Genomic DNA, 27,977 nt, shown 5'->3' with positions numbered 1-27,977 from the left:
GCTAAATGCTAACACATTCACGATGTGCTGTACAAAGATTAAGTGCACCCATTCTAAAAAGTTAAATATGTATTCATTCGTCTGAGTTGAGGTAAGAACATAGTAAAATATTGAAAAACTGTGATGTTGTCCTTTATAAATAAAAGCATTTCATGATGCAATAGAAGAACCTCTTATGTCTGAATGGTCCTTTAACATCTGAAGAACCTTTCTGCTTCCCAAAATATTTTTTTAAGGTGAAAAAGATTCTTTAGATTATAAAAATGTATGAAGAAATGGTTCTTTAAAGAAACTTTGAGAGAATGGTTCTCTTAGGAACCAAAAAAGTTATTCCATTGCATCGCTTTGAAGAACCTTTTAAGCACCTTTATTTTTAAGAGTGTATTTGGCTCTGGTGCAGATGTGAGGCCACCGTGAACCTCGCAAGCTCCAGGAAAAGTCACTAAAAATACGACTTTTCACACAACTCTGCTTGAACTGCACAAAGTGCATTGCAAGTCACTCTGTGAGGTTAACCTCTGAAACCTCATCATTGGCATTCACAGGTGGTTATTACCTTCTGGTGTTCAAATAGATTACATCAGCAACACAGCACATCTCACAATCCTGCCATACCACAAAATATTCTCCACATCTTTAGGTAAATATTACCAATGGTTTCACACTATCCTCTATGATGCCGCCTCTGCATCATTCTCAAACACAGTCCCATTGCATTCCAAACCTGCGGTTAAGTTTCGGACAAACACAGAGAAATTCTATGTATTTTATGTTCATCGCAATGTACAGCTTTTAATCTAAACACCGTGACATAATGATGAAACAATTTCTTTCATATATTTCTCCTCCTCTGCTATGACTCCCACTCCAGCACAACAGCAGATTTCAGTCAATGAGTCTTTTGTTTCAGCACATAAACTGTTTGTTCGGGATCTGAGGTTCCTTGTAAGCGAGGCAGACATGTTGAAGAAGGGAAATGGCAGAAGAGATTTGTGTAGCACACACTGTTTCAAAACACACACAACATGAGGTCCATAGAGGGGTCACTCAGAAGTCCATGTCCCAACCAGACATTTCATCTGGAGGAATTTCATCATCGGGAGGATAATTGTCAAAGTAACTGTGGTCAGTGGGTCCCTTTACCTGAAGAATGAGAGTAAAAGTTGAGATCTCAGATATTTGAGCACTGGAAAAAAAATGATTCATTCAATTTACTCAATTTTTTAAGGTAAGTGGTTGCAATCAATTTATTTAAGCTACATTTAAACAAAAGTTTACCATAAAAACTTACCATAAAAATTTAGTAAATTGAATGAATCATTTTTTCAGTGAGAATTGTTTTGTTGTATGTCACATTTTAATGGATAAATCCAATTGTTTTTAATGAATTAATTACTGCATAAAATTATTTGTTCTTTAAGCACTTGTGTCTATGTGGCTTACCTCTCTTTTAAGAGGTGATATCAGATTTCTGGATTTCAAACCACCCCAACTAAATCCTGTAAACCATCTACAAAAAAGTTAAAACCAACAAAAGTAACCATCATCTATCAAGTCTTTGAAGGTAAATCTGTAGAAAAAGTTAAGAGCGTGTGCATGGCAAAAAAATACTTTCTTTCTTGGTATTTTTATACGGAGCTCCAAAGGGGACATGGAGCAAAAATTAATTGTAGTTCTAAACGTAGTTTCGAGAGGAGCCTAAACATTCAGATCTGTCAATCATCATTATGGGCGTATATAAGGCAGCCTTCCAGCCTCCGGGTCCAGCTGCAGTTTTTCCGGCATCCCTCCTCCTCCCCATCTCCTCCTTCACTGCTCTCTTTCTTCCTCTGTGCATTTCTGTTGCAAGGGGGGTTGAACTTGGGGCTCGAGCCCCTGCCTCAGGTTCACTCTCTCTGAAGGTTCAGAGCTCAGCTGTAGAGCTCCCTTCGAGGACAGCAAGCCAAGTTTGTTTACCATTAATCATTAAGATCTGAATGCGCAGGCGAACTATTGAAATAAAGTTTAGTTTCATGTGCTCATGTGAAACTTTCATGTACTCACGCAAAACCTTCATGTGCAGAATTTTTTTTTATTTAAATTTCGCATGTTCGCGTGAAACTACTAATGAATATAGATTTAATACAAATACTATATTAATAAAAAAAAACAGTAAACATAAGTTTACAAGTGGGTAATTAATAAAAAGAAATTAAAAGCCACAACACTAACCTTGTCGTCTTGCTTGCAAAATCTAAAATGCTTCCATACCTCTTACTTTTTATGTGAAGGTAGCATCAACGTTGCAAAAAAGAGTGTGACATCTAGTGAAGAAGACTAGTAATTTGATTAACATTAATCTTACGTTCAATGTTTGCAAAAAAAAAAAAATGGGGAAAAAAATCGATTCTGCTCTTTGAGAATCGATTCTGAATCGACCACGTTTTAAAAAACGATTAATCGAAAAATCGATTTTTTTTTGCCCAGCCCTACTCGTGAGCATATGAAACTAAACTTTAGATTTTTTTACTCCAATGTCACCTTAGGGGCTCAGTATTTTCGTCTTGTTTTAAGTACATATATCTAAAAATTGCATTAATTTCTAAGCTGCATTTTCTTAATGAGCAAAATAACCTGAAACTAGGCAAATTTTAGTTTTTAAAGCGTAACTAAACCTCTGGTCAGAGCGTGGCTCCACCCACTGGCAAAATTCGAAAAATGCAAGAAATTGGGCAGATCCCAACGGAGGGGACGAACTAAGTGTGTGGTGAGATCGTAACAAGGGCGTGGTGAGCTTGAATCTGCTTACGTCACGAGTTATTTTTTGGACCCAACATCCAATAGGAAAATTTAACTGCAGTAGCCACTGTTCAACCTGAAGAGGGCAGCAATCAGACGTTTTTACACCATACATTGTAGTATTGAAACACTTTATTCCCAAATGTCAAAAAACTTACTAAAATCAATAAACAACACTAATAAAGCATCATTCTTACAGATCATTAACTTAAAAAAGTTGGTTTAGGGTTTAGTTACTCTTTAAACAAAAAAATATTAAATTTAAGTGAATTTGTGCATTAAACAACCAAAAAATAAATCTGCCAATGAGGTAAGAAAAAAATCGTGAACTTTTTTTAAAAATACTTAATTCAAGAAAAAATCTTGAACTTTGTTCTTAAATACTTAATTCAAGAAAAAAAAATCAAGAAAAATGTGCTTAACCCTTTGGCAATTGTTTTAAGCACAAATTCACTTAAATTTGATATTTTTTTGTTTAAAAACTAGACTTATTTTCTTAGGTCAGTTTGCACATTATGAAAATGCATCTTGATTTAAGAATATTTAGATATTTCTACAAAAAACAAGACAAAAATACTATGTATGAAAGTCGTTTTTTGCAGTGTAGGTTTTTGAGAACTAAATAAATATTTCTACTCGAACGGTATAATTTTCATTTACAGCCTCGGATAGTAATCATAAACTTGTGTTTTGAATTTGACTTTGCAGTTAAATAGTTACACATGTGTAAGCTGGCATTCACAAAAATACATTGACAGAAACATATATAAGGAACAGAATATAATTTTACTGTTACTTAATCATAGAAGTCATTGGAAATGTAAAGGTAATGTACACTAAAAAAACAATCAGTGCTAAATAGCACTAAAAGTGGTTCTTGGCTCGTAATCACAGAGGAACCATTTTGCTACACAGGTACTTCATCGGTGCTATGGCACTTAAATGGTTCCTCGATAATTAAGAGCCAAGAACCACTTTTAGTGCTATTTAACACCGTTTTTGTAGAGTATAATTATATATTTAAAAAAATATATATGTAACAAAGATGATAAATAGAGATTATCTGCTTGAGTTCACTGGAAAATCCAGTTAGACAGCCTTAGAGTGTTGGTAGCAAATTTAGCAACGACAAGAGCTTAGTTACTCAGAATGAAACCACCTAGTCAGCCCCAATATGAGACCAGGCATATTCTGTTAGAAGAGCTAAAATATAAGTTTGAAAGACCTTCTGGAAATAATTCCATGCTGTAAACCTCTTTGTTGTTTAGAGTATGTACAGAAAGAGAAATGTTTATAAAAATTAGAAACAGACTTTCGTTTGGCTACAATTAAAGAGAAATCAAACAGACAAGACAATAACGTGTAAGCCAACAGCACGGACCAGCTGCGGTCGGTCTCTCAAATTTGTTCAGCTGTAAGCATTTTAAAGTCGGTCTAAACAGACTGCAGGTGCAGAGCCTCCAAAGAAACTCTGCAATCTATAAAACTACGCTAAAAAAAGTTATTGTTTAACCAACATCTGTTACTTGTGTTTGTCAGACTGTTATACACTCACCTGTGTTTTTTAATATCTCTTATTCCATTCTTCATATTGCCCACTCGCTCCGAAGGGTTTTGCCTTTATGATACAAAAACAACAGAAATATATTTATTCATTTACCTGCAAAAAATGACTTTCTTACATGGTATTTTTGTCTTGTTTTCAGCAAAAAATATCTAAAAATTTAAGAAAATAAGTCTAGTTTTTAGACAAAAAGTGCTTAAAACAACGGAAAAAAAAATCTGCCAATGGAATAAAAAAAATCTTGAAATAAGTTAACTTTTTTCATAAACACTTTTCAAGAAGACACAATTCAAGAAAATGTTTCTTATTCCATTGGCAGAATTTTTGCGTATTTTTTGCCTAAAAATCAAAAAAGTTACTCATTGACTTTACTTTCATTTCCAACCTTGAGATGGACTCACAGAATTATGTAGGATGATTTTATGAAGATAACAGTACATCAAAAAAATTACTTAGGCTGGATTTTTACAGGCAGGGTCAATACTATAGAAAGTAAATGTCTATTTTTTTTTATTTTAAAATGTTTGAATTGTCTCTTGACTCACTTTTGTGACATAAAATAACACAATACACAGAGTGCTGATGGGTAACTATACCTGCACAGCTTTCGTATAAGATCACCTGGCCTTTTGGTAATCTTTTTAGGAAAATCCATCTTCTCTATTCCTTTAAGTATGAATGTGTATATAATCATCTGATCTGAGCCAGTGAAAGGGGGGCTTTGGAAACAATAAGAACAAACACATATTCAAAATCTACTAGAGTAACTTTTTGAACTGCTAACCATATGCATCGACGCAAATGTATTATGAAATTCCTCAAGAAGTTTATTTCACACACAGAGAACAAAACTAATCCAAACCTTCCTGTGAGAAGTTCAAAGATCAAGATTCCAAGCGACCAGAAGTCCACACTGAGGCCATGACCTCTATTGAGAATGATCTCAGGAGCAACATACTCTGGAGTCCCACAGAAAGTCCAAGTCTTCTGGCCACACTTGAGCTTCTTTGCAAAGCCAAAATCCACCTGAAAAAATATTCTTTCGATTCATATTGCTGCATTGCAATGATGCAGCCAAATATGCACTCAGTGAGTTTGTTTACCAGTTTGACGTATCCATCCGCATCCAGCATCAGATTCTCTGGTTTTAGGTCTCTGTATATGATTCCATTGTTATGAAGATAGTCAAAGGCCTCTGTTACGCAACCCACACAGAACTTGGCAGTGTACTCATCAAAACTTCCTCTGGATTTAAAATATTTATGTACTGAGAGTGAGAAAAGCATGGTTCACAACACCCGCACACTAGCATTTCATGCTGTAGACCGGTGTCCAAAATAGACATATGCTGGTAATCAGCACAGCTGGTCTTAGTTCTCACTGGGGTGGTACCACTTCAAAAAGTAATATTTTGTACCCAAAAGGTGCATACTGGTACCATAAAATTACCTTATGGTGCTTTTTCATTGCATAGTACCCCACAGGTCAGGTCATGTCAGCTCACTTTACCTTGGCTTGGTTAGCTTTTCCATTGAGTTTGTCGCGGATGTGCCGGCACAAACTGCAAGGAAAACACTGGTATGGTGTTCCTGATTCTCAGCATGTGGATGTTTTTCACCGCTAAAGCGGAGTTTGGGAACTTACAACAAAGCACAGATGACCACAGGTTTGCTCGAGACAAAGATAAAGCTAATCTTGTGTTTAGCAATGCAGCTGGTAGTGACGATCCTCTCAGACCAATCAGTCATCTACAGTGTTTTCACGTCATGTTTTAGTATCAGTTTAGCGCGCTTTGAACCCCAACTGAGGTGGTACTAAAAAAAAAGTACCCAGTGGAAAAGCCCCCAAAAAGTAAGCTAAACCGACCCAACCCGTGGGGTACTATTCAATGGAAAAGCACTTTAGAGGTACACATTGATAAAATGGTACTTATTAGGACCTTTTTAAAAGGTATCATCCTAGTGTCAACTCTTGTACCTTTTTTTAAATGTGTAGAGATGTTGTTTAGCATCAAAACCAGTGTAAAATAAGCTGAAATAATTCCACGGAAAGCCAACCTGTCTCTCAGAAGGCTCCAGATCTCTCCACCAAGGCAAGCCTCCAACAGCATGTACACATACTTGTTGTCTTTGAAAGTGCTATACATTCTGTAAGCAAAACCACAGCCCACCCAATGATCAAAACGTGCAAGTACGACACCCTTCCAATATTTATACAATACTCAATAGAAACATCATATATACACTCTTAAAAGTTTTGGGTTGTTTTAACCCATAGTTGGGTTTAGGGCTGTCACAATGATTAAATTATTGTTTCATTGTAATTTTTTGACCTCATCACGATGATTTTAGATCACCGCAATGATTGCACATCTTTCTAAAAAACACAAGGGGGAGCTGCAGTATCAGATTACTTGTAAATGTGATAAGTGTATTAATATTTACTGCCAGATAAACATTGCAAAAGATTTAATTTAAATAAAAACAACATGTGAAAATTATTTCATAAACAAAGAAAAAAATTATGAAAAAATTATTAAAATTATAAAAAAAAATCTCAAAACAATAAAACAGGCAATTAATCGTCATTTATCGTCACAATTTATAAGGCAATTAATTCATAATCGTGACAGCCCTAGTTGGGTCAAATATGGATAAACCCAACAGTTGGGTTAATTTCAACCCAAATGCTGGGTTGTTTTAACACATAGTTGGGTAATACAGTAGGGTTATTTATAACGCAACAGTTGGGTTTGTCCATATCTGACCCAACTATGGGTTGAAACAACAAGCATTGTTCTGTCACACCTCCTCATGCACCTCCTCCCCAGTGTTCAAACCAAATCTGCACCCAAATGGTGGGTAAAACAAGGATAAACCCAAAGGTTGGGTTAAAGTTAACCTAAGTTGTTTCAACCCAAATATCTGGGTTGTTTTTACCCATGGTTGGGTCAAATATGGACATTTTCTGGACAAGTAATTTAAATCAAATGTTGAGTTTGTCCATATTTTGCCCTGAAACAAACCAGGCCCCATTTTTTCGAGCGTACGCACTTTCTGTTGATAAATGGGAGCATGGAATGAATAGATGTATAATATAAACAGTGTTAGCTGAGGTTTAAGTTTGTACATTGTAAAGTGCTTTTCATACATACTTAACAATGAAAGGAGAGTTGGTCTCAAGCAAAATCTTCCTCTCTGAGTAAATGTGTTCTTCCTGTCTGTTATCTACGATGTGCCGCTTCTTGATGCATTTCAGAGCGAATGTCACATTCTCATTCCTCACTTTTACCTAGAGGAAATCTGGCATCATTATTGCTGATATCACCCAAGTTAAGATTTTTTGTGTGCTATTTATTATATGATAAAGGGTGAAATGTGATTATATGATGCAAAATTGGTCAACATACAGTACCCCAGGGCAGTACACTTTAAAAAGGTCCATTAGGTACAGATATGTATACATTTGGTATCAATAAACCTTTTAAGGTACTAACATTAACTCTTTAGGTCCAGCCAGTGACAGCTGTGATACCTATTTTGACCATTTATTCTGACAGTGCTTGAGATTCTTACCAATTCAACCCTGCCAAAGCCCCCCACTCCCAGCGTGGCAATAAGCTCAAGGCTGCCGAAAGGTATAGCAGATCCAAAGCTGGTTTCTGTCTCCTTCAGCTCTATCATATCATGTGACACTGGTGGGGTGGATGGGGTGCTGCTTCCTGACCTCCTAAAAGAATTAGCGAGGATTTACATGATTGATTTGGCAAAAAGCATTATTCGAGTCATTTTGTTGAGATCAAAATTTAGATATATTATAATTACATGAGAAGTGAACAACCAGCACTTACTTTGCATTTCTTTTCTTATCATCACGTGACAAATTGTCAACATAACTTTGAAGGTACTTCTTCAGCTCATCAAACGTCCCAACAGTCTGACTGAACGTTCTGGTAAAGAAACAGCGAAACAGCGAGTTAAAACATCACACGTACATTAGTAATGAATGTGATGAAATCATGGATGAAGCTTACTCTCGATCAATAACAAGGCATTCCACGCCTTCTTCATCTGCTATTATATTTGCAGATCTGACATCATCACTGTGACAAACAGGAAACAATTAAGTGCATTAAATGTTTTGGGAAGGAATTCAATTGTGTAATAATAAACTAATAGTTAACATTAAAGATGATTAAAGTTGACCATTGATATTTTCTTTTCTAGTACGATTCAAGCTAGAAAATGAGAATTGATGCTAGGGATTGAAGAAAGTCTATACCTGATGAGGGCTTTCTCGCCAAAATAATCCCCTTTCCCCAAGGTGTTGATGATCTGAGGCTCTTCATGATCCTGTGTGCTTTGTGTCACTTTAATCTGGGCAACATATGATTACTTTTTAAAATGCATATAGACCCTACTGCTTTAAAGGGATAGTTCACTCAAAATTCTCATTTACTCACCCTGATGTTGTTCTAAACCTGTATGCGTATGACAATTTTTGATGAATGATGGTAAGCACACAGTTGACGGTACCCATTGACTTCCATAATAGGAATAACAAATACTGTGGAAGTCAGTGGTACCATCAACTGTGTGCTTACCATCATGTATCAAAATATATTCTGTTGTAACATGAGGGTGGACAGAATTTTCATTTTTAGGTGAACTACTGTATCCCTTTATAGAGTCAATCAAATTTTCAATTTATAAATAATACAATAATATATATGCATTACCTATAACAGCATGTCATAGCTTATAAAACAATGCATAGACCACACAAAATATTATCTTTCAATCGGGCAACATGTAATCAATAAAAATGCTATTGAAAAAAATTGAATTGCTTCACAGAATCGGTTTCTGTAAAATGATCTACTAAACTATGGTGACCCTCTTGACCTCTCCGATAGGCCGTTTTTGGTGACTAGCGCTAATGGCCTTATTCCCAACACGCTCCTGGACATGGTGGCGACAGACTGACGAGAACCATCATTTCCGGTAATTAAATTCGCTGCCCCCAGTAAAACATCTTCCTTCCCCCCGTCTTCAGCTACAGTGGGGCAGAAACCAACAGGGGACCCAAAGCTGACTAGCTCATGCTAAACAGTTCCTGTTGCTTCCCAGCGGAGAGCCCCGTCTCTTAACCCCTTTGGTGTCAAATTACTGATTTATCTCAACACACTCGACCTCCCACAGACACAGACCAACATCTCCAGTCAAGTCCATGAGGATTACTACTGGTGGAGAGAAATGGTGCCTCCATAAGTTAAATCACCTGTATTTTGTTATAGATTAGCAGTAGATTGTTTGAAAATCTTTTTGTATTTAAATTTTTATGTTCAATCAACTTGGATTTACAAGTCATTTTAACTGTATTGACTGGTGATCAGTTACTCTTACTTATAAAAAAAGGTGACATAACTAAAGCAAATTCAACTTTATTAAGTTACAGCAACTCATCACTTTTGAAAATAGTTGAAATGACTTGAATTTGTGTATAGGGAAACAACATTTGTGATTTTATATACTGTAATGAAGTTTATATTGCTAATTACAATGGGAAGGATTAAAAAGTCTACAATTTATTATTATTATTATTATTATTATTATTACAAGCTTCTTGGAAGAAAGAAAGAAATAACAATGATCATACGGTAATATTATGCATGCACAACATTCATATTTCTATTTTCATATATTAATTATTCCAAGTATTTTGATGAAGAATGTGTATGTTGAAACCAGACTGACAGATTTGAATATTTATTAGACAAAGTAAAAATAAACTTTAAAATGCTGGGTTATTTAAAAAAAATAGTTGGATCAAAAAGGGGTTCTTTTAGCCCAAAATGTTGGGTTCTTAAATGTTTGGGTGTTCAAAAGGCTGAGGCAATCACTGGAAATGTTTGGTTGCATTTTTCTAATTTAATAAAAAAAATGTAGGGTCAGGGTCAGGCAAAATGAGTTTTTATCATAATTAAAAGTTTGTGTATAATCTGAAAATTAAAGGGGCCATGGCACAAGACTTTTTTAAGATGTCAAATAAATATTTGGGGTCCCCAGAGCGCATATGTGAAGTTTTAGCTCAAAATAGGGGAGAGCGGGGTATGTTGTCACACTTTTCACACTGTCTAACATTTACTGAGCACCATACATCAAAATGGTATAAATCTCATACCAAATGAAAGAAGGAAGTCTTGGGCACATATGTTGTATTCATAACATCTTTATATCTTATCTCATTACAGAGTTGTAGACTGTTGAATAGTGACTGTGCACTTGTGACAATTTGCCCCATCGGAGGGTAAGTTGTCACACTAGGGCGGGTAAGTTGTCACACTAGATTATCTAAAAATAAGAACACAACTACTTAATTGTGAATATTAATTTTAATTTTTAAACTCAAACCAAACTGGAAATATAAACATCCGTGCCTGGAGAATCTGGAAAAACAATTATTTCAATCCAAATAATGCACATTTCAATTAAGTGGCAAGACCACTTTACTTTGAACTTTGGTTCAAATGTGCTATGGCTTTCACATAAAACCAGATAACTGAATGGAACGCTGCAGATAACTTGCTTAACTTAACATGTTTAACCTCTGAACAAAACAGATGCCCTGTATGACTAATAGGACTCATCTCCAGAATCACAATTCTGACACACATAAATTGCCTGAGGTGCAAGCATCATGGGCCCAATTGTTGCATTTTACACATTTTACCCAGGTCTCCTTTGGACGACTCTTTGAAAATGGCTCTACACAGACGAGGCAGAAGCACTCTTCATCATCTGATGATGACTGTTGCATGATTTTTCTTCTTTTAGCTGCCTTGTTTTTCATAGGTCCAGATTTCTGCTTCCCTTTCTTTTGAAACAGCTTTTTGCTAGATTGAGGCTTATTCTTTTCTATATCATGTTTTCTGAGCATGTTCGATGTGTTTGTTTGTACAGGGGCAAGTTGTCAGATGTGACGACTTGCCCCAAAGTCATTGAGACAACTTGCCCCATACTTACTTGTGTGCTAATGTTGTCTAAATCTCAAGTTTAGCTCATCATATCACTTTAGCTAAAGTATCAAAAGACACTTTACGGTCTCCTCTATTTTGTGCAAAATAATCATTTTAAACATTCACACCTAACAAAGTTGTATTGCATAAAATGTAAAGTGATTTTTTTTTACTTTTTAAGCAGAAAAATAAGAAAATTGTGCTAACCTCAGATTACAGTGATCTTGACCACATGTGAACAGGAAGTTGACTATAGAAGAAGAAGTCACATAAAGTGGCTATTTGATTTTTGAGATAGAGCCTCTAGTGTTGGAGTTATTAACAGTGTGACAACTTACCCGTGTGACAACTTACCCCGCTCTCCCCTACTATATAAATAATTTATTATAGCATGTTAAAATTGCCACCTTGTAGGTGTGTGCAAAAATATGGCGTTTTGGGTGTGTCATTTTAAATAAAAAATGAGGGGATGAAGTGCAAACACTGATCACAATGATGGTGGTTTGTTGAAATTAAGTTATTCTCTCTCTCTCTCTCTCTCTCTCTCTCTCTCTCTCTCTCTCTCTCTCTCTCTCTCTCTCTCTCTCTCTCTCTCTCTCTCTCTCTCTCTCTCTCTACACTGAATGGCAGTGATGTGATTGGATTAAGGTGCGGTATTATTATAATAAGAGATCCTAATGACATCATAAGAAGAGTCAAATTTCAAGGACCTATTTTTTTTCTTGTGCTTGTAGAGAATGGTTTACCAAAACTAAGTTACTGGGTTGATCTTTTTCACATTTTTAGGTTGATTGAAGCACTGGGAACCCAATCATAGCACTTAAACATGGAAAAAGTCAGATTTTCATGCCATGGCCCCTTTAATATTATTCAAGCATGATTTGAAAATGTGATGTCATCTTATGATCTTCAAAGAGAGTGAGGTACTGTTTTGTGCATCTAAAACCTTTTGTACCAAGAACATGGCACGGTCAATGAAACATTTGATTAGTGACCTTAAAATATTTATATAAATTGAATTTTGAATCCTGGATTTCCTGGAGGTCTCAAATTTTTTGACCCTATACCGTACACCAGGGGTCGGCAAGTAACTTTGGCCGCGGGCCAATATTTTTTTTAGCCAGTAGATGGCGGGCCAACTGCTGTTGGCACACTTATGTCTTATTTTGAATTAGCCTAGTATAGGCTATCTGATCTTTTGTCAAGAAACATTGTCTTTATTTCCTATTTAAAATACGAAAGACGGCATTAAAAATGGCTAAAAACATGGTTATGGGTCTGTGTATCATTCGTTCAATCGTTTTTTAAATTAAAAACAAAAATGAAAAAATTAACCACCACGGGTTTTCTGATTGTGTGCTCAGATAAAAAATTAATTACTGGATTAGACAATTTTTTTATTTAACACCTTTATAGGCATAATATATAAATGAAATCATTTTAAACAGATCAAGTACTATTAGTGGTAACATTACAGGCATTTATGCTCTCATGAAAGACTCTTACAGTCCGACTTTTGAACTGTATTCCTTTTTTTATTAATATTTATCCGGGACACACACATACACACCTAAGGTTTAAGGAGGTCTCCGCTTTTTGTCCAGCTCCGACAAGGTTCTATTCAGTAAACCGCTTAAAATACACTCTGTGTTCACCCGCTTTATTTCCCGACCTGACGGGTCCGCAAAACTTACCGTTAGATCTCGTTCCCAGAATCTCAAATTCAATGTCTCTAACGAAAAAAGAGAGATGAAGTAGCCTATAACAATTATAAATGTTATACAAAAATTGTGTTCGTGCCAATATAAATATTATTTTAACATTGTATTGTTAGCAGAGAAAAAATGTCACAGAAAAAATAATGAAATATAAATAATAAATTAAATAGGACAAAGCCTCTCACTCATACCGAAACCATTGGTTGCAGAGTTGCTGTTCAAACAAATTGCTGAAAATCCTCCTTTGCCAAATTTATTTTTAAAAGGAGGTAAAGATCAAAGAACTATGCGTTAGGAAAATTAATAATGGCTTTATTTTAATAGACATGTAAAACCATATTTTGGCGGATTACTTTCATTTTTTAACGAATTTACCTGCCCATTTAGTCTTAATAATTAACGGGAAACGAACTTGACTTGCTGTCGAACCTAAGGTCGGGCTCGAGCCCCAAGTTCAAGTAACAGAACAGAACAGTAGATTCCTTTAAAATCTACGTTAAAAGTGTAATAGTTAAAATATTACTGCAGTAAAAGAGTTTATTTTATCATATTTTGTGTAGTGGTTTCTAAATGCCTGCAATTACTTTTCAGGAATTTGCAATGTCACGGAGTTTAACGTCTTCACGCGTGACGCATTGACATGATTTACGAGGTAAATTTGCAAATGATTCATGAAGTCAAACCTCTGCAATTATTTGATTGATTGTGTTGTAACCCGTTCTCACCAAGATGCGTACAAATGACACGCAGTGTGATTATCGTGCAATAGATACGCCAAATTCCGATTTTGCGTGCATATGATACGCCAGTCCTTCCCATTCACTTATATGGCGAATCGTTTCGTGACGTTTTATTTATTGTTTTCTCATTTGTTTTCTGTTTTTTAAACCATTTTCGCTTGGGTTTAGGGTTAGATTTCACATTTGTTTAAGCAGGTTATTTAATATACAGGTTTCTCTAAGTTTTTATCTATATTTAAGCCATGGTCGCTTGGAGTTGGGGTTAGAGTTGGGGTTTGGGTTAGGATGTCATTTTTATATAACAAAAAGTTGTTCTAACCCTAAACCCAAGCGAAAATGGTAAAAAAAACAGAAAACAAATGAGAAAACAATAAATAAAACGTCACGAAACGATTCGCCATATAAGTGAATGGGAAGGACTGGCGTATCATATGCACGCAAAATCGGAATTTGGCGTATCTATTGCACGATAATCACACTGCGTGTCATTTGTACGCTTTTGGTGAGAATGGGTTGGTTTTAGAAGTATGTTCAAAATCTAATGACAGTTATGATCGCGGATGCGCTGGTAGAGAAAGAGAACGAGAAAGAGCGGCCGGTTAAGATTAATCTAGCTATTATACGCATTTTTTTCAGGACATTCTTGCGAGCCGGTGGCAACTTGTCCACGACGCAAATATTTTTTTATCAGGTAATACATATTATTTGTCAGTGTGTTATACGCGAATAAATAATAATGAAAAAAGTTCAAAAGTCGGACTGTAAGCGAATGAGACTTACCGGAAAGGTTTCTATTCAAACCCTTATTAAAACCCTTATTAAAATGTAATCTGTTAGTACCTGATCTGTTTAAATTTATTTCATTGGTATATGTCTGCTGAGGTGTTCAATTAAAATTTGTCCGAACCCGTTTTCATTCATTTTTGTTATTTTTGATCTGAGCGCACATTCAGAAAACGAGTCGTTTGATTTTAGTTCAGGAAATAAATAATAGCAAAACAAGTCGTTTTTCTTTCTTTCTTTTTTTTTTGGTTTTGATTTGAAAAAACGAATGAAGGAATGATACACGGGGCCATTTTTGTAAACTGTTATTTAAAAAAAAAAAAGTGTGATAAAAAAAAAAAAAAAAACGGATTTCAAATTAATCCGACGGGCCAGAAAATATTACTGGCGGGCCACGCCTGTTGCCGACCCCTGCCGTACACGAACCCAACCTTTGGGAAAGTGAACTGATGATAATGTATTGCATTTTACCTTTCCATTGGCAATTATGTAGAAGGTGTTTCCTTCCTCTCCCTCTCTGATGATGTAATCTCCTTTATTATAATACTCCTGATCAGGAAACACAAGACAAATCTCATTTTGCTATTGATTTACCATCAAGCCACTGCTGTCATGTTCCCGTAGGGATAAACCCAGATGATGTAGCAGAAAGGCTGTCATTTTTGACTCCACAGTGAGGATGTGTCTCCATATGAGGAGCTCAGATACAAAAGACTCTTAAGCCACCTCAGTCAAAAATAAGATAATTATATAAAGCAAATGCTTTCGCTAATATACGTTCATCAAATACTTTCACTTCAAATATGCTTAATCCCAGCCTCAAGCATTCAGAAATACCAGTTTGTTGGCAAAATTTATTAAGAATTATAAAAATAATGCTCATCTACAAGAAAACATATCAAACACACTTAGAGAGTTTTGCATCTGAGCTCTCCATATCCACTGCACAGCATTAAAACACAGTTATACTGTTATATAATTGTTGCCATAAAAGTAGACAAATACTGACAAGTACAGAACCACAAAGTTAAAACAACTTGGTTTTGCAAGTCAATTCAACTTACTATTTAAAGTTTTGATTTGTGATAAGTTGACATAACTTTAAAAAACAGGTTGAAATTGTTAAACTTAATTTGTTAAATTAAAGTAACATAAAAATATATGTTTTTACAGTGCAGTATTCTGGTTAAAGGCAGTACTTAAATTTTACTCCTGACACCAAGGCAAATCATTACAAAACATTTAAACACTCTAACTTCTTTCTAATAAACAAGAATAATAAAAAATATAAGAAACTGGGTGCAATGCTAATGAATAAGCCCCTAATATAGCTACTGTAACCACAAATTGTGTGAACTAACATTGAAACCATTTTTGTATTTTTGTAACTGTTGTTGCTGGTGTTTTTGGTTGCATGTCAGAGACTAAATCTTATATCAAATATATGAATCATTTGAAAATTGAGCTTCACCAACTAAATCATTTAAGCATTCTAGAAAATGATCAACAACCATTTACAAAGCACTCTCAATTGCAAGGGTGCTAATTTCTCTGGTCCACCTTCTCAACAGATCTCCATCCCAAACCGTCCTACAACGTGACACGGTTTCATTTAAGATGCTCTCTCTGCATGCCACGGGTCTCAAAAACATTTGTCTGTTCCTAGCGTTCCTCTCTACATTCCAATCCCCACTGTTTAATGATGAAGTTCCACATTATCTGCCTGTTTCAGTCCGAAACATCTGGGCCACTATTGGGTTACATTGGTTCCTAACCCCTAGAGAGGGGAATATAATCAACTCCATCGGAGTGATTGAATAACGACATTCTCCCATTCGACCTCTGGGGCCAACAATCGAGAGGAATGTCCTTGATGTTTTCAGCATAGAAGGACACAAGGAAGGTTATTTGACATTGACTTGACAAAGCCCACACTCTTTAAGAAAAACTCACTTCGGCCCCTCATGGAGAAGTGGAGTAAATCAGTCGGCAGCCTGCACTGGCTGTTACAAACATCTTTAACAAATCACTCATCCCCTCGATTTGAGCGAACACTTCGCTCGGCCTTAGTCAAATAACTATGGTAACAATATACTGGGCCGAGCGATGAAAGATGTAATAATTTAAGTACTGTTTATCCAGAATTGTCACTTTGAGTCTGGACGATTGAAGGTAAGCAGCCACTAAAAATGCTTGAATAGAATCTAACTGTCAAATGTTCATTGATAAAGAGCTGTTTAGTTTCTTTCGAATCACCAGACTATTTTTAATTCTACTTACCACTTCTAAGCAATCAACAATCTTATTTAGTTTATCCCCAGGCAGACTGCCAAGAAGTGAAACACTGAAATAAAAGAAAAGACAATAATGTGAGATGCGGGAAACAAGGAACGAGTAAACATTTGATGTTTCTGACATTTATTCATGTTTAAATTATTCATGTTAATTTATTCATGATCATGTCAAGTGAAATATCATTAAAATGCAGTCTGTTAAATAAGCTTGAACTGATGCAGGTATTATCATGGTTTCTCCAACACTGGTTGGTGTGTGCAATAGAGCAGGGGCTTCCACATTGGGGTCTGGGGAACCCCAGGGGTCCTTAAGGAAGTTCTAGGGGATCCCCAGAAAAAGTCTGGGGAAAAAAATCTATTTATTTTTTATGTGTTTTTATTTATTAGGTTTATCTCTTATTTCTTACTACCCAGAAAGCACTAGACTCCGGGTTTGGTACATACATCCCAAAATTGTTTATACTGTATTTGCTTTGTAACTTTTGAGTGTGTTTTCCTTATTACAGACCCCTTTATCTCACTAAATAGGGTTTGTAAGGCAGTATTCCTTGTAAAGCTGAAACAAGATTTATTGTCAAAGTTGCTGCAGTTCAAATAGGTCTGTACTGAAAATGTTTCTCTGGAGGTTTATTCATAAGGCCTTACTCTAAGTGTAGCCATTTTAGTTTGTTATGCATCATAAATAAATAAATAAATATTATAGGTAGGGGGTCCCTAGGTTCATCTTTCATATGTGATATAATAAAGTTAAATAACTCCTGCTATAAAGTACTGTTCTAATTATTTTATCTTATAAAAAATACTATCTATTATTTATCATTTATTATATAATATTTTCAAGAGACATTATATTAATTAAATTACTTCTTTAATGTTTTTATTAGATTATAGTTACAATGAGGTCACAGAGGTCATTGCAACCAGACCATAAAATAAACTGACCTTTATTATCAATAGCTCAGATCATGACGCAAAAATTCCAAGCAACGCTTTGCTTGTTTGTTTGTTTGTTTGATCTAGACACTAGAGATGCGCGGATGGGCTATTATTTCATCCGCAACCGCATCACAAAACTCATCATCCGTCCGCCATCCATCCGCACCAACGTTTCTGACCAGTTTTTAAAACCGCACCCGCCCGCCATCCGCTGACTGGGCGATGCAAGACGCTGCTGATGACAGCCGCGAGACTAGAAAGCTCTAGAATATCAGCAGTGAACTCAGTCTCCGATCGGCGCACACGGGACAAAAATAAATAAATAAGTAATGCCTAAATTAAACGCACAAATGACATAGTCTGCACTGGTGTCATCCTGATTTACCACTTTGTAAAACTTATTCCAGGCAAACCTTTTCTGACCTTCTATTTCCTTTGTTTTTAATTCTCATTTTTTGAGGCATTGATAAGAGCTATGTCAAAATGCGTCCTCATTTCTCTGCGCTGTTAATGATAGAACGAATGGATTCTTAACATGCCGAGGCTATCCCAAACAATTAAAACCTTTATTAAATAAAAGTGTATTAGAAAACTTTTTCTTGTCACTGTTTTAGTATTATAAGTTATGTTTTGTGTTAATATTATTCTGTTTATGTTGCGTATATTTGCAACATAAGGTTGATTATTTGATATACTGTTGAATAGTTTAATCTACATCAATGTGTCATATTTTCTGAAATAAATTAATATTTTTGATTACATATTTATTTTAATAAGTCAGAAATGTCTCCGCTGTTTTCTGCTGACAGGCGCGGTGGGGGCTACTGGGGGCGCGTGCAACAGGTGACGCAAATTATGGGTCCTCAGATGGCTAGACCGTCTCATTTCAGTTCTCTTTGAGAACTTCTGAGGCTGCCACCCTGAAAGACAGAGTGCTCAACTTTTAAGGTTGCATGCTTAGAAGGACACAGCTAACAAGCAGTCGATCCGCCACCCGCCCGAATCTAATTAAAATATTATTTTTCGTCACGTCATCCGCCCGATCCGCGGTTTATCCGCGGAGTCCGCGGCTGTAACCGCCAACCGCGCATCTCTACTAGACACTGTTTCATGCAATAACATAGCCAGTCCTAGACTAAGCTGTCATGTTTAATCTGTCTTAAATGAAAATAATTTGTGCTGACAGATCTTAAAATATGCCAGTGCTATTGATTTGTCTCAAGATACAAACAAGTAACACTTTTTTCTAAGGCATGTTTATTAAAGATGCTTAAACATCTTAATTTAACTAAGGCCTAGTCCTGGCTTTAGCTAAGACTTGTCTGTGAAACCAGGCCTTGATGTTCTCAGGCCCAGGTAATGTTTGGATGCAGATTGTGCAGCTAAGTCACCAAAGAAAATAACAAACTGCAGGTTTACCTCCTCAGGAAGTTGCGGTACTGCTCGTGGCGAGCTTCTGCAGTCATCCGCATGATGTTGTGAAAGACCTCGCGATCCAGAGCCCATGTCCTCACGTTGCTGGCCGCTGCAAACACAACAAAACAACAGGTAAGCGGAATACCAGGAACTTCCAGGTTTTACATCACGTTTTTTCCCATCACTAACTGATGTAAATTTAGACTTCAGTGGTTCAGTGACCAGCAAACAAGAGTTGTTTCCAATAGGGCCTCAGTGGTTATATTTGATTGTGTTGACTAAAAAAGTTAAAGGGGACAGAGAATGAAAAACCATTTTACCTTGTCTTTGTTGAATAATGGTAGTCTACCGAAAGTGCTAGACATGATTAACATTTCAGTCTCATAGAAATTCCTCTTTTAGAAATGTCAGCCAGAAAACAGCCCAATCTGAAAAACTGATGCTTATGACATCACAGGCATCTAACTCCCCCTCCACTTTAAAATAATTGGCTAAATTTTTTGAGTGGCAGCAAAGTCAGCCAATCAGTAATGAGATTGCAAGTTAAGCCAGTAGGGGGAGCCAAATAGGTGCAAAACCACTTGTTTAAAATCCCCCACCCTAATAGAGCTATCTGAGAGAGGTTTTTAGGAAGCTTCTAAGGCATTACAGACCCAAACAAAACAAAAATTTGTTTACGTGTCACATCACAGAACAAGGATAAATGCCCCGTTCAATCATTCTATGTCACCTTTAAGAAATAAAACAATTTCTATACAATCTGAGGAACATTCATTTTCTCCGTGATGTGACCTGCATACATTAAAAAATTACCTAATAATAGATTCATGTAACTAGAAGATTGATTTATTATTTAAAGATGCATTGTGTAACTTTTAGAAAGATCTCTTGAAAGAAATGCAATATAATCTACATAACTATATTGTCAGTGATGTTTAACCCTCAATTGGTCCTTGGGGTCTATATGACCCCAAACGACATTTCATTGGTTAAAAAAAAAGGTTCCATTCATCTCAGAGATGTAAAACTTTGTGACTTTTCCTAAATAATCTATCTTTACATACACAAAAAAACTGGGCTTGATTCGGTTCTTCTAAAGGTATGTAAAAAATTTTTTATCAATCTGTCCCTTGGGGTCAATATGACCCCAATTGAAAGTGAATGGGAAATGCAAAAAACATTACTTTTTTTCCATTTGTCAAAAAATAAATATCAATAAATCCAGCATAAATCTGAAAATTTTGACACAGAAATGAAGGCCTGGTACTTGTGCACAAATGCAATGCAAAAAACACATGCTCACACAAACACACACAAATACACACACAAACACACACAGGTATGACTGCCACAGAGAGCATTTGCGTGGAATTTGGCAAATAAAATTGGTCACAAATGCAGAAAATAACACATAAAGGGGTGTGACCTTATGCACGCACATGTACACTCACAAACACGCACGCATGCACGCACGCTCGCACACACACACACACACACACACACACACACACACACACACACATACAACCACACGCACACAAACACACACACGCATGACTAACACAGAGAGCATTTTTATAAAATTTGGCAAATAAAATTAGCCACAAATGTAGAAAAAAGATATAAAGGGGTGTGAACTAATGCACGCACATGTACACTCTCTTTCACACACACACAAACACACACAAACACAGACACACACACATGCTCTCTCTCTCTGCCTCTTACACATTCTCTCAAGCACACATGCTGGCTCTCTCTCTCTCTCTTTCTCTCTCACACACACACACACACACACACACACGCACACGCGCGCGCATATGCACACACACGAGCGCACACACGTGCGCACACACGCACACACATGTGCGCACACACACAGACACACACACTTACACTCAGTCAAATTTCTGTGGCATTTTGTAAAAACAGACATTTCAAAATGCATCAAAACTATAAAAAATGACTATTTGAAATAATATTTATTTTTAATATCCTTTCTAATGTTTATATAAACATAAATTTACAAAATATATCACAAAAGTAATGATTTGAGCAGTTGTCCATATCCAGAAAAAATGAATGGGTCTCTATGGGAATCTGACGGTCGAAATGATTTGATTCCTACACTGTTATTCTTTTATGTTTTTTTTTTCTAAAAACCAATGCCTGAATTCCACACTTCACACCTATATCAATATCTAAAAACAATTTAAATTAAATTTAGATCAAAATTTATGTGAATTTTCATAAAAATATGATATTTTTCAGGCAAGCCAATGGTGTAGTTGAGGATTTTAGTGGTAAACAGGTAAAAAAGTACTTAAAATCTCTCAAAACACAGCTTTATTGTATAGATGAGAAGTAAACAAAAAAAAATGATATATTATTTGTATTATTGAAAATGTATATTTTTCTTACAATTATGCTTTCAATTTTGGGGTCATATAGACCCCAAGGGCCAGAAGTGTAAACAGAAAATGAGGAGCGTTTGAGGGTTAAAGATCTTACATAATGAACTATATTGTTTTTATTACCTTAAAATTAGCCGTTTTTATCTGCATACACCGCGGGTCTCCTTACATGGAAGTCGCCGTCATGTTTCTACTAAAGGACAAACTTTTCTAAAGAGCACGACATGTTTGTCCTGTGGCGGCTACCATATGCATTTTAAAGGAACAGTATGTAGGATTGTGGCCAAAACTGGTACTCCAATCACAAAACTTGTGGCTTAAACTGGCACTGCAATCACACAGCTGGTGGCCAATACACAAAATGACAACATAAACATCAGTTGAGGGCTGCAACTCCACTTTTTAAATGACAATATCCTGGCCATAACACTGTTGTCAGTGATATAAGTATTTGAAATGAAAATGATTTCTTAATGTCTAGTGACATATCAGGCCCATTTTATAATTATTTGATATTCATTTCTTACATACTTTTCCTTTAAAATAGAGGGGTGAGCTGTTGGTTGCAATTCATAATCTCACCACTAGATGCCGCTAAATTTACACATACCACCTTTAAACTTATTGAATGATTTGTTTTTTACTGCACATCACTTTAAGAGAATAAAATATATTATGAGGGCAGGCACCTCTTCACAATCACTTATTTGCCATCACTGAACAAGCTCGATATGATCTCTCTTATCCGAGACAAATTTCAGACATACAGTGAAGTACATATGAAAGTTTTTACCTTTTACCGATGCTGTCCTGGTGCAGTTGTACAAGATTGCTAATTCACCAAATGTGGTCCAGACTGCTATTGATGTGAGCAGTTTATTGTGCTGATAGACATCCAGCTTTCCATCTGTAAAGTGCAAATGGCATTTTAACACTAATTTGATTTTTAAAGATGACAAATAATGCATTAATTTTAAAATTAAATTGTTCTCTGATATCTTCATACAATGTATGTAACTTTTTTTCAGTGCAAAAATTGTCCAGAAACGTTTTTAACTGTCCATTTACAACCCTAGAATAAAATGGTCTATTATTGGAAGGGTCATGAATAATAATGTTGAGCTCCGCTCTGATTGGCTGTTTCACATCTAGGCTCATGAGGCTCAGTAGCTCACATTAGTAAACAGACCTTATAGATCCTACTACAACTCATGTGGTCAAATAGTCTGCGCGCGTATTTTGGCAAGGGAAGTGGTGTTGTTCCCCAGTGGTTCTAACGTGTTAGCAACTCAGAAAGTTTATCAAAACGGTTTCCGTATATATGTATCTGGCCACTATCAGTACACAGATCTGGTAGCTGTGTAAAAAAAGTTGATAAAGTAATTTTTTTTAAATAACTTTTCTCTCTATGTTTTGCTTCACTGCTGATTCTTGCTATACTTCCGTTGTCAAAATGCGCACACATACGTAGTTCATACTGTACCTGCAAGCACAAACAGGTGATTCCCCGGCTCTCCTTGTTTAATGACATATTCCCCTTGCTGGTACGTCCTCTCATACATACATTCCACCATGTCTTTCACCTGCTGTATCTCCAGTCTCCGCAGATACTGGTTCTTATTTAAAGCATCTGTGAGGAGCTTCTTTACACTGTTAAAATACACCAAACATTATTTATATTAATGCCACTTGCTGACTAGGCTATCGATTCTCATTGTTGACGGACTTAATATATGATGACCAAGAACAAAATATTCAGGATAGGCTAATTGGGCTGCTTTTCCTTCAGCTGTCAAGTGCACCAGTTGTTTGATTGTTAATGTTAGAATACAGGCAGCATAATGAACCTCAGCATGGTGTTCAGCAAACAGATTAGGCCAACTTAGGTTTCCAACATAATGAGTATCTACGCAGCATGGGCTCTTAAAGCTTAGCATATGAATAACACAGACTAATTACCAACATGCAAAAACAGCAGATCTATTTGAGCTCTTTAAGGATGCTTGCTATTAGCCGAGATACAATAATGAATATTCCTGTAAAACTGCACTGAACTACATACAAAAACCTACATCAAACAACCTGGTCAGGTGCGGATTTGAACTTGAAGTTTTAAAGTTAACAAACATGCATCTTTTCATGATACACTGCTAGAAAAAAATGCTTAAAATGCAGGATGTACCCCAGCAGTCACAGGGTCAGTACCCTTTAAAAGGGTCATAGTATTCATTCTGTACCAATATGTACATTTTAAAATACTAATATGTACCTTCAAGGTACTAAATGAACTATTTAGGACCAAATATATACATTTTAAAGGGGACATTTTGCAAAACTTTTTTAAGATGTCAAATAAATCTTTGGTGTCCCCAGGCTACATATGTGAAGTTTTAGCTCAAAATATCATCTAGATAATTTATAATAGCATCTTAAAATAGCCACTTTGTAGGTGTGAGTGAAAATGTGCCGTTTTGGGGTGTGTCCCTTTAAATGCAAATGAGTTGATCTCTGCACTAAATAGCAGTGCAGGGATTGGATAGTGCAGATTAAGGGGCGGTATTATCTGCTTCTGACATCACAAGGGGAGCCAAATTTCAGTGACCTTTTATTTTTTCTGCTTGCAGAGAATGGTTTATCAAAACTAAGTTACTTGGTTGATCTTTTTTAAATTTTCTAGGTTGATAGAAGCACTGGGGACCCAATTAAAGAACTTATACATAGAAAAGTCAGATTTTCATGATATGTCCACCTAAAGGGTATAGCCTCAGTGTTGACTGGGATACATTTATTGATATTTTAGTAAGACAAAGTACATAATTTACTGGTCTGTACTGATTGTAAAAGCTGCTGATTTTTAATTAAGCAATAGCCTATTATGCACACAGTCCCAATTACTAGTAGGATATCACTGAGAATAAGTTATGCATGATAGCCCACCTTTGCTCTTTCCAGACTCGTGCACTCTCAAAGTAGAATTTCGGTATGCCGTTGGAGTCGTAGGTTCTGGATGAAGGTTCTGCAGACACCCCAGCTTTTGCTCCTTTTCTCCTGTTAAGGTTATCTCTGAGCAGACCGGATAGACACTGACTGACTTTATCCTTGATAGGTGATGGCAGGAGACCCAGCTCTCCTTGATTCTTCAGTGCATCCTGAAGCTTGCTGAGTTGGAAGCACTTGTTTTTTAAAGCATCAGAGATCTCTGAGATGGCCTGTCTTTGTTGGGCTAGTTGCTCCTCTAGATGTTTGATCTGAAGTTCCTTGGCACTTAGGTCTTCGTCCTTCTTCTTTAGCTGATTTTCGAGCTCATCCACTCTAGATCTGAGCACATGAGGAAGCGAACTTGATTCCACGTTGTTTTTGGGTTTGGCTGAGCCATTGACCTGTTTAAATGGGTTCAGCTTCATCGAACCATTTCCCATTTTGGCACCTAAATTCTGCAATAAAAGATGATTGAAGTTGAATGTACAAAAGTTAAATGTTTGTTTACTGTATGTGATCGATATTAAATATTAAAAGACATTTCTTGATAAATAATATAAATAATGCTGCTGTTTATCTGGGTGTGTGCTGATCTCATGTTGTCAGATCAGATGCTGTCATTTGTCCCCTACAGAGCACAACTTTGATGGTAAAGGTTAGAGGATCCACCCGAGCCTTTAATCTACCTATCACTGATATGCATGTAATTATGAAGAGCTTATACACAAGACACATGATCATCCAAATGTCCAACTCTCAGAGAGAGAGAGAGAGAGAGAGAGAGAGAGAGAGAGAGAGAGAGAGAGAGAGAGAGAGAGAGAGAGAGAGAGAGAGAGACATTTAAAACTAATCAATAATTTAGAAGCACAGTAATACCGGATGGCACCAGCACCCCATGAACTGCAATCTGCTCTTTCCTGAACTGAATCTGGCACAGTCATTCTTTATGGGCATTTATTCGTGAGGAAAACGAAATGTTTATCATCTATGGTTAACAAACATACAATGGACACTGGACACTCCTACAACTCAGAAAAAAAATGACAATCACAGTGTTTTGTGTTCAGATATAGACGCCTACATCCAAACGTTGTTAAATACAAAGTAACGTTACGCGACACAATATTCATTTTGTTTAAAGTTTGAATGTTGAATTTATCTTTTTGTCTTCAGAGAGATGTTATTTCATGTAGAGTCGACGTTAATACGCAAACCTGATGCTAAACAATAAAACCGAGCTAAATAGATATCGCTTTGTTGTAATAAATGCATAAATGACAAACTGCAATTTTCAATGCTCATATCGCGATATCTCCACGTGTTATAAAATGACACCTGTCCAGCGCTTTACCATACTAGCACAGGTTCAGGAAAACATAAAGTTTCTGAATGTTTATAATAACATAAAAAGCCTACCGTTTAATTCCTCTGCGACGTTACTTATGAAAGTAAAATAAATTTAAAAGAGTTGTATGCGTGTGTCCCTGTCCACATGTGTCCACGCGCCTCATACAAACAAAGACTGTAGTCATGTGTCATTTCTCCAGTCAGTCTCTTCAGCAACAGTCATGGCTTCATGACACCAGCATCTCTCTCTCTCTCTCTCTCTCTCTCTCTCTCTCTCTCTCTCTCTCTCTCTCTCTCTCTCTCTCTCTCTCTCTCTCTCTCTTTGCACGCACGCTCTTACAGTCATTATTAATAAAACTATTTGTTATTAATAATGTGGTTTATTTGTTTGTTTTTGTGTTTGTTCAGTCTGAAGTGTCGTTGTTTGTAATGTTGGTGTGTGCATATGTTGTACAGAGCTCCACACTGTTGCTCATACATGTACATCATACAAAGTAAATGTCTTTTGTAACAGTCTGCAAATCATTTACTCTATGGAAAAAGTTAAACTGAGTTGAATTGATTTCAGTGCAGTTTTGTGAATCAAAGCCAATGAGTTACATCAGAGAGTTTGTTGACTCGGGCAATCAAATTGACCAAAGCTAAATGATATGCACTGTGCTTATAGCAAATATTACACTGAGTGCTTGACACACTACAGAACCTTATCATGTAGTTTGAAAACTTAAAGAGATTGATGTATGATGCCAGATTCGTCTGCCACAATGCGTAAATGTCAGACAATTCACGGATGCTTTGGTTGTACCACTGCTTTTATTAAAGTTCAATTAGATTTAAATCTGAAGACTGTACAGGCCACGCAGGAACACTCTATGACTGATACCTGAACCAAGCCTTAATCGATTTGGATGTAAACTTTGGAAGGGCTGAATTGCTGGAAAGTCCATTGATCATCAAGCTTCAGTCTCTGCACCAAAGGGCTCACAATTTTTGCCAAAATGGCTTGATACTTCAAAAACTTATAATGTTTTTTATACAGTCAAGATTTCCAATTCCAGCATCAGCAAAGCACCCCCAAAACAATAAGATTAATAATAAGACTGGACCACCTCCAAATTTGACCATGATAGTATGAGCTCACTGTGAGTGTAACGTGACCTGAGATCATACCACACACACTATGCGCTCATACTATCGTCACAATGTTAGATCATGGTACACTCACTGTGCGCTCATATTATGGTCATAATGTGAGGTCATGGACTTACAGTGAGCTCATATTATGGTCATGATGTGAGGTCATGGTACACTCACAGTGAGCTCATATTATGGTCATAATGTGAGGTCATGGTACACTCACAGTGTGCTCATACTATGGTCATGATGTGAGGTCATGGTACACTCACAGTGAGCTCATACTATGGCCATGATGTAAAAAGGTATCAAGAAGCCTATAAATAAAGGTTCAAGCATTGTGGCCTAGTGGTTAGAAAGTCAAACTTGCTTGTAACCCAGAAGTTGTTGGCTTGATTACCACAGCTGGCAGGAAGTGATTGGAGTGTTGGGGTGTTGCAATAATAGTTGCTTTTTGTGCATGTGTGTGCATAGTTTGTGTGTGTTCTAGACTTGCAATGTTGCAGTGGATGAATTTACTAATCAAAGGATGGGTTAAATGCAGAGACAATCATGTCGCTTTCACATTTTTATTGGGCAGATATCATTTGCAATTAAATGCCGACGTCTCTGCGACATGTTTCCATTTAGCAAACGCTACATCTGATACTTTGTATATCGCATGCTTTATGAGGTAGTATGAGCTCACAGTAAGTGTGCAGTGACCTCTGTGACCTTCATATGAGCACACAGTGAGTGTGCAGTGTGGTAACACTTTTAGGTCACTGTGACCCACACATTGTGACAACATTATGAGGACCTTGTGAGCTCATGGTGACTTCACTGAGAGATCAAATTGTTGACTGGGTATGGTGAT

General features: G+C 36.4%; 1 protein-coding gene across 1 annotated transcript; it reads right to left on the bottom strand.

Moving 5' to 3' along the window:
* Nucleotides 1-11: 11 nt before the first annotated feature.
* On the bottom strand, nt 12-26,221 carry prkg2 (protein kinase cGMP-dependent 2). The gene is made up of 19 exons (XM_065267018.2): nt 26,057-26,221; nt 24,599-25,095; nt 23,145-23,311; nt 22,455-22,568; nt 19,251-19,356; nt 16,882-16,945; nt 15,073-15,150; nt 8,624-8,718; nt 8,376-8,444; nt 8,193-8,291; nt 7,918-8,071; nt 7,497-7,633; nt 6,400-6,489; nt 5,446-5,587; nt 5,205-5,368; nt 4,939-5,061; nt 4,334-4,396; nt 1,444-1,510; nt 12-1,143 (listed from the first exon to the last, which is right to left on the bottom strand). The coding sequence occupies exons 2-19, from the start codon at nt 25,078-25,080 to the stop codon at nt 1,048-1,050; spliced, it is 2,310 nt and encodes a 769-aa protein (XP_065123090.2). The 5' UTR covers nt 25,081-25,095; nt 26,057-26,221; the 3' UTR covers nt 12-1,047.
* Nucleotides 26,222-27,977: the final 1,756 nt, after the last annotated feature.

The sequence above is a fragment of the Paramisgurnus dabryanus genome, chromosome 5 (genome assembly GCF_030506205.2).
Source record: "Paramisgurnus dabryanus chromosome 5, PD_genome_1.1, whole genome shotgun sequence".
NCBI lineage: Eukaryota > Metazoa > Chordata > Actinopteri > Cypriniformes > Cobitidae > Paramisgurnus > Paramisgurnus dabryanus.
This window is presented reverse-complemented; position numbering and strand designations above follow the sequence as displayed.

Bases quoted from the DNA above. Each gene is read 5' to 3' on its own strand.
- prkg2 (XM_065267018.2), bottom strand. From the start codon at position 25,080: ATGGGAAATGGTTCGATGAAGCTGAACCCATTTAAACAGGTCAATGGC. The intron at 5,588-6,399 runs GTTGGCTTTCCG...TTTTAAATCCAG, and splicing joins TGGAGCCTTCTGAGAGACAG to AGGAAGTTTTGATGAGTACA. The intron at 4,397-4,938 runs GTATAGTTACCC...TGTATCATAAAG, and splicing joins CTTATACGAAAGCTGTGCAG to GCAAAACCCTTCGGAGCGAG.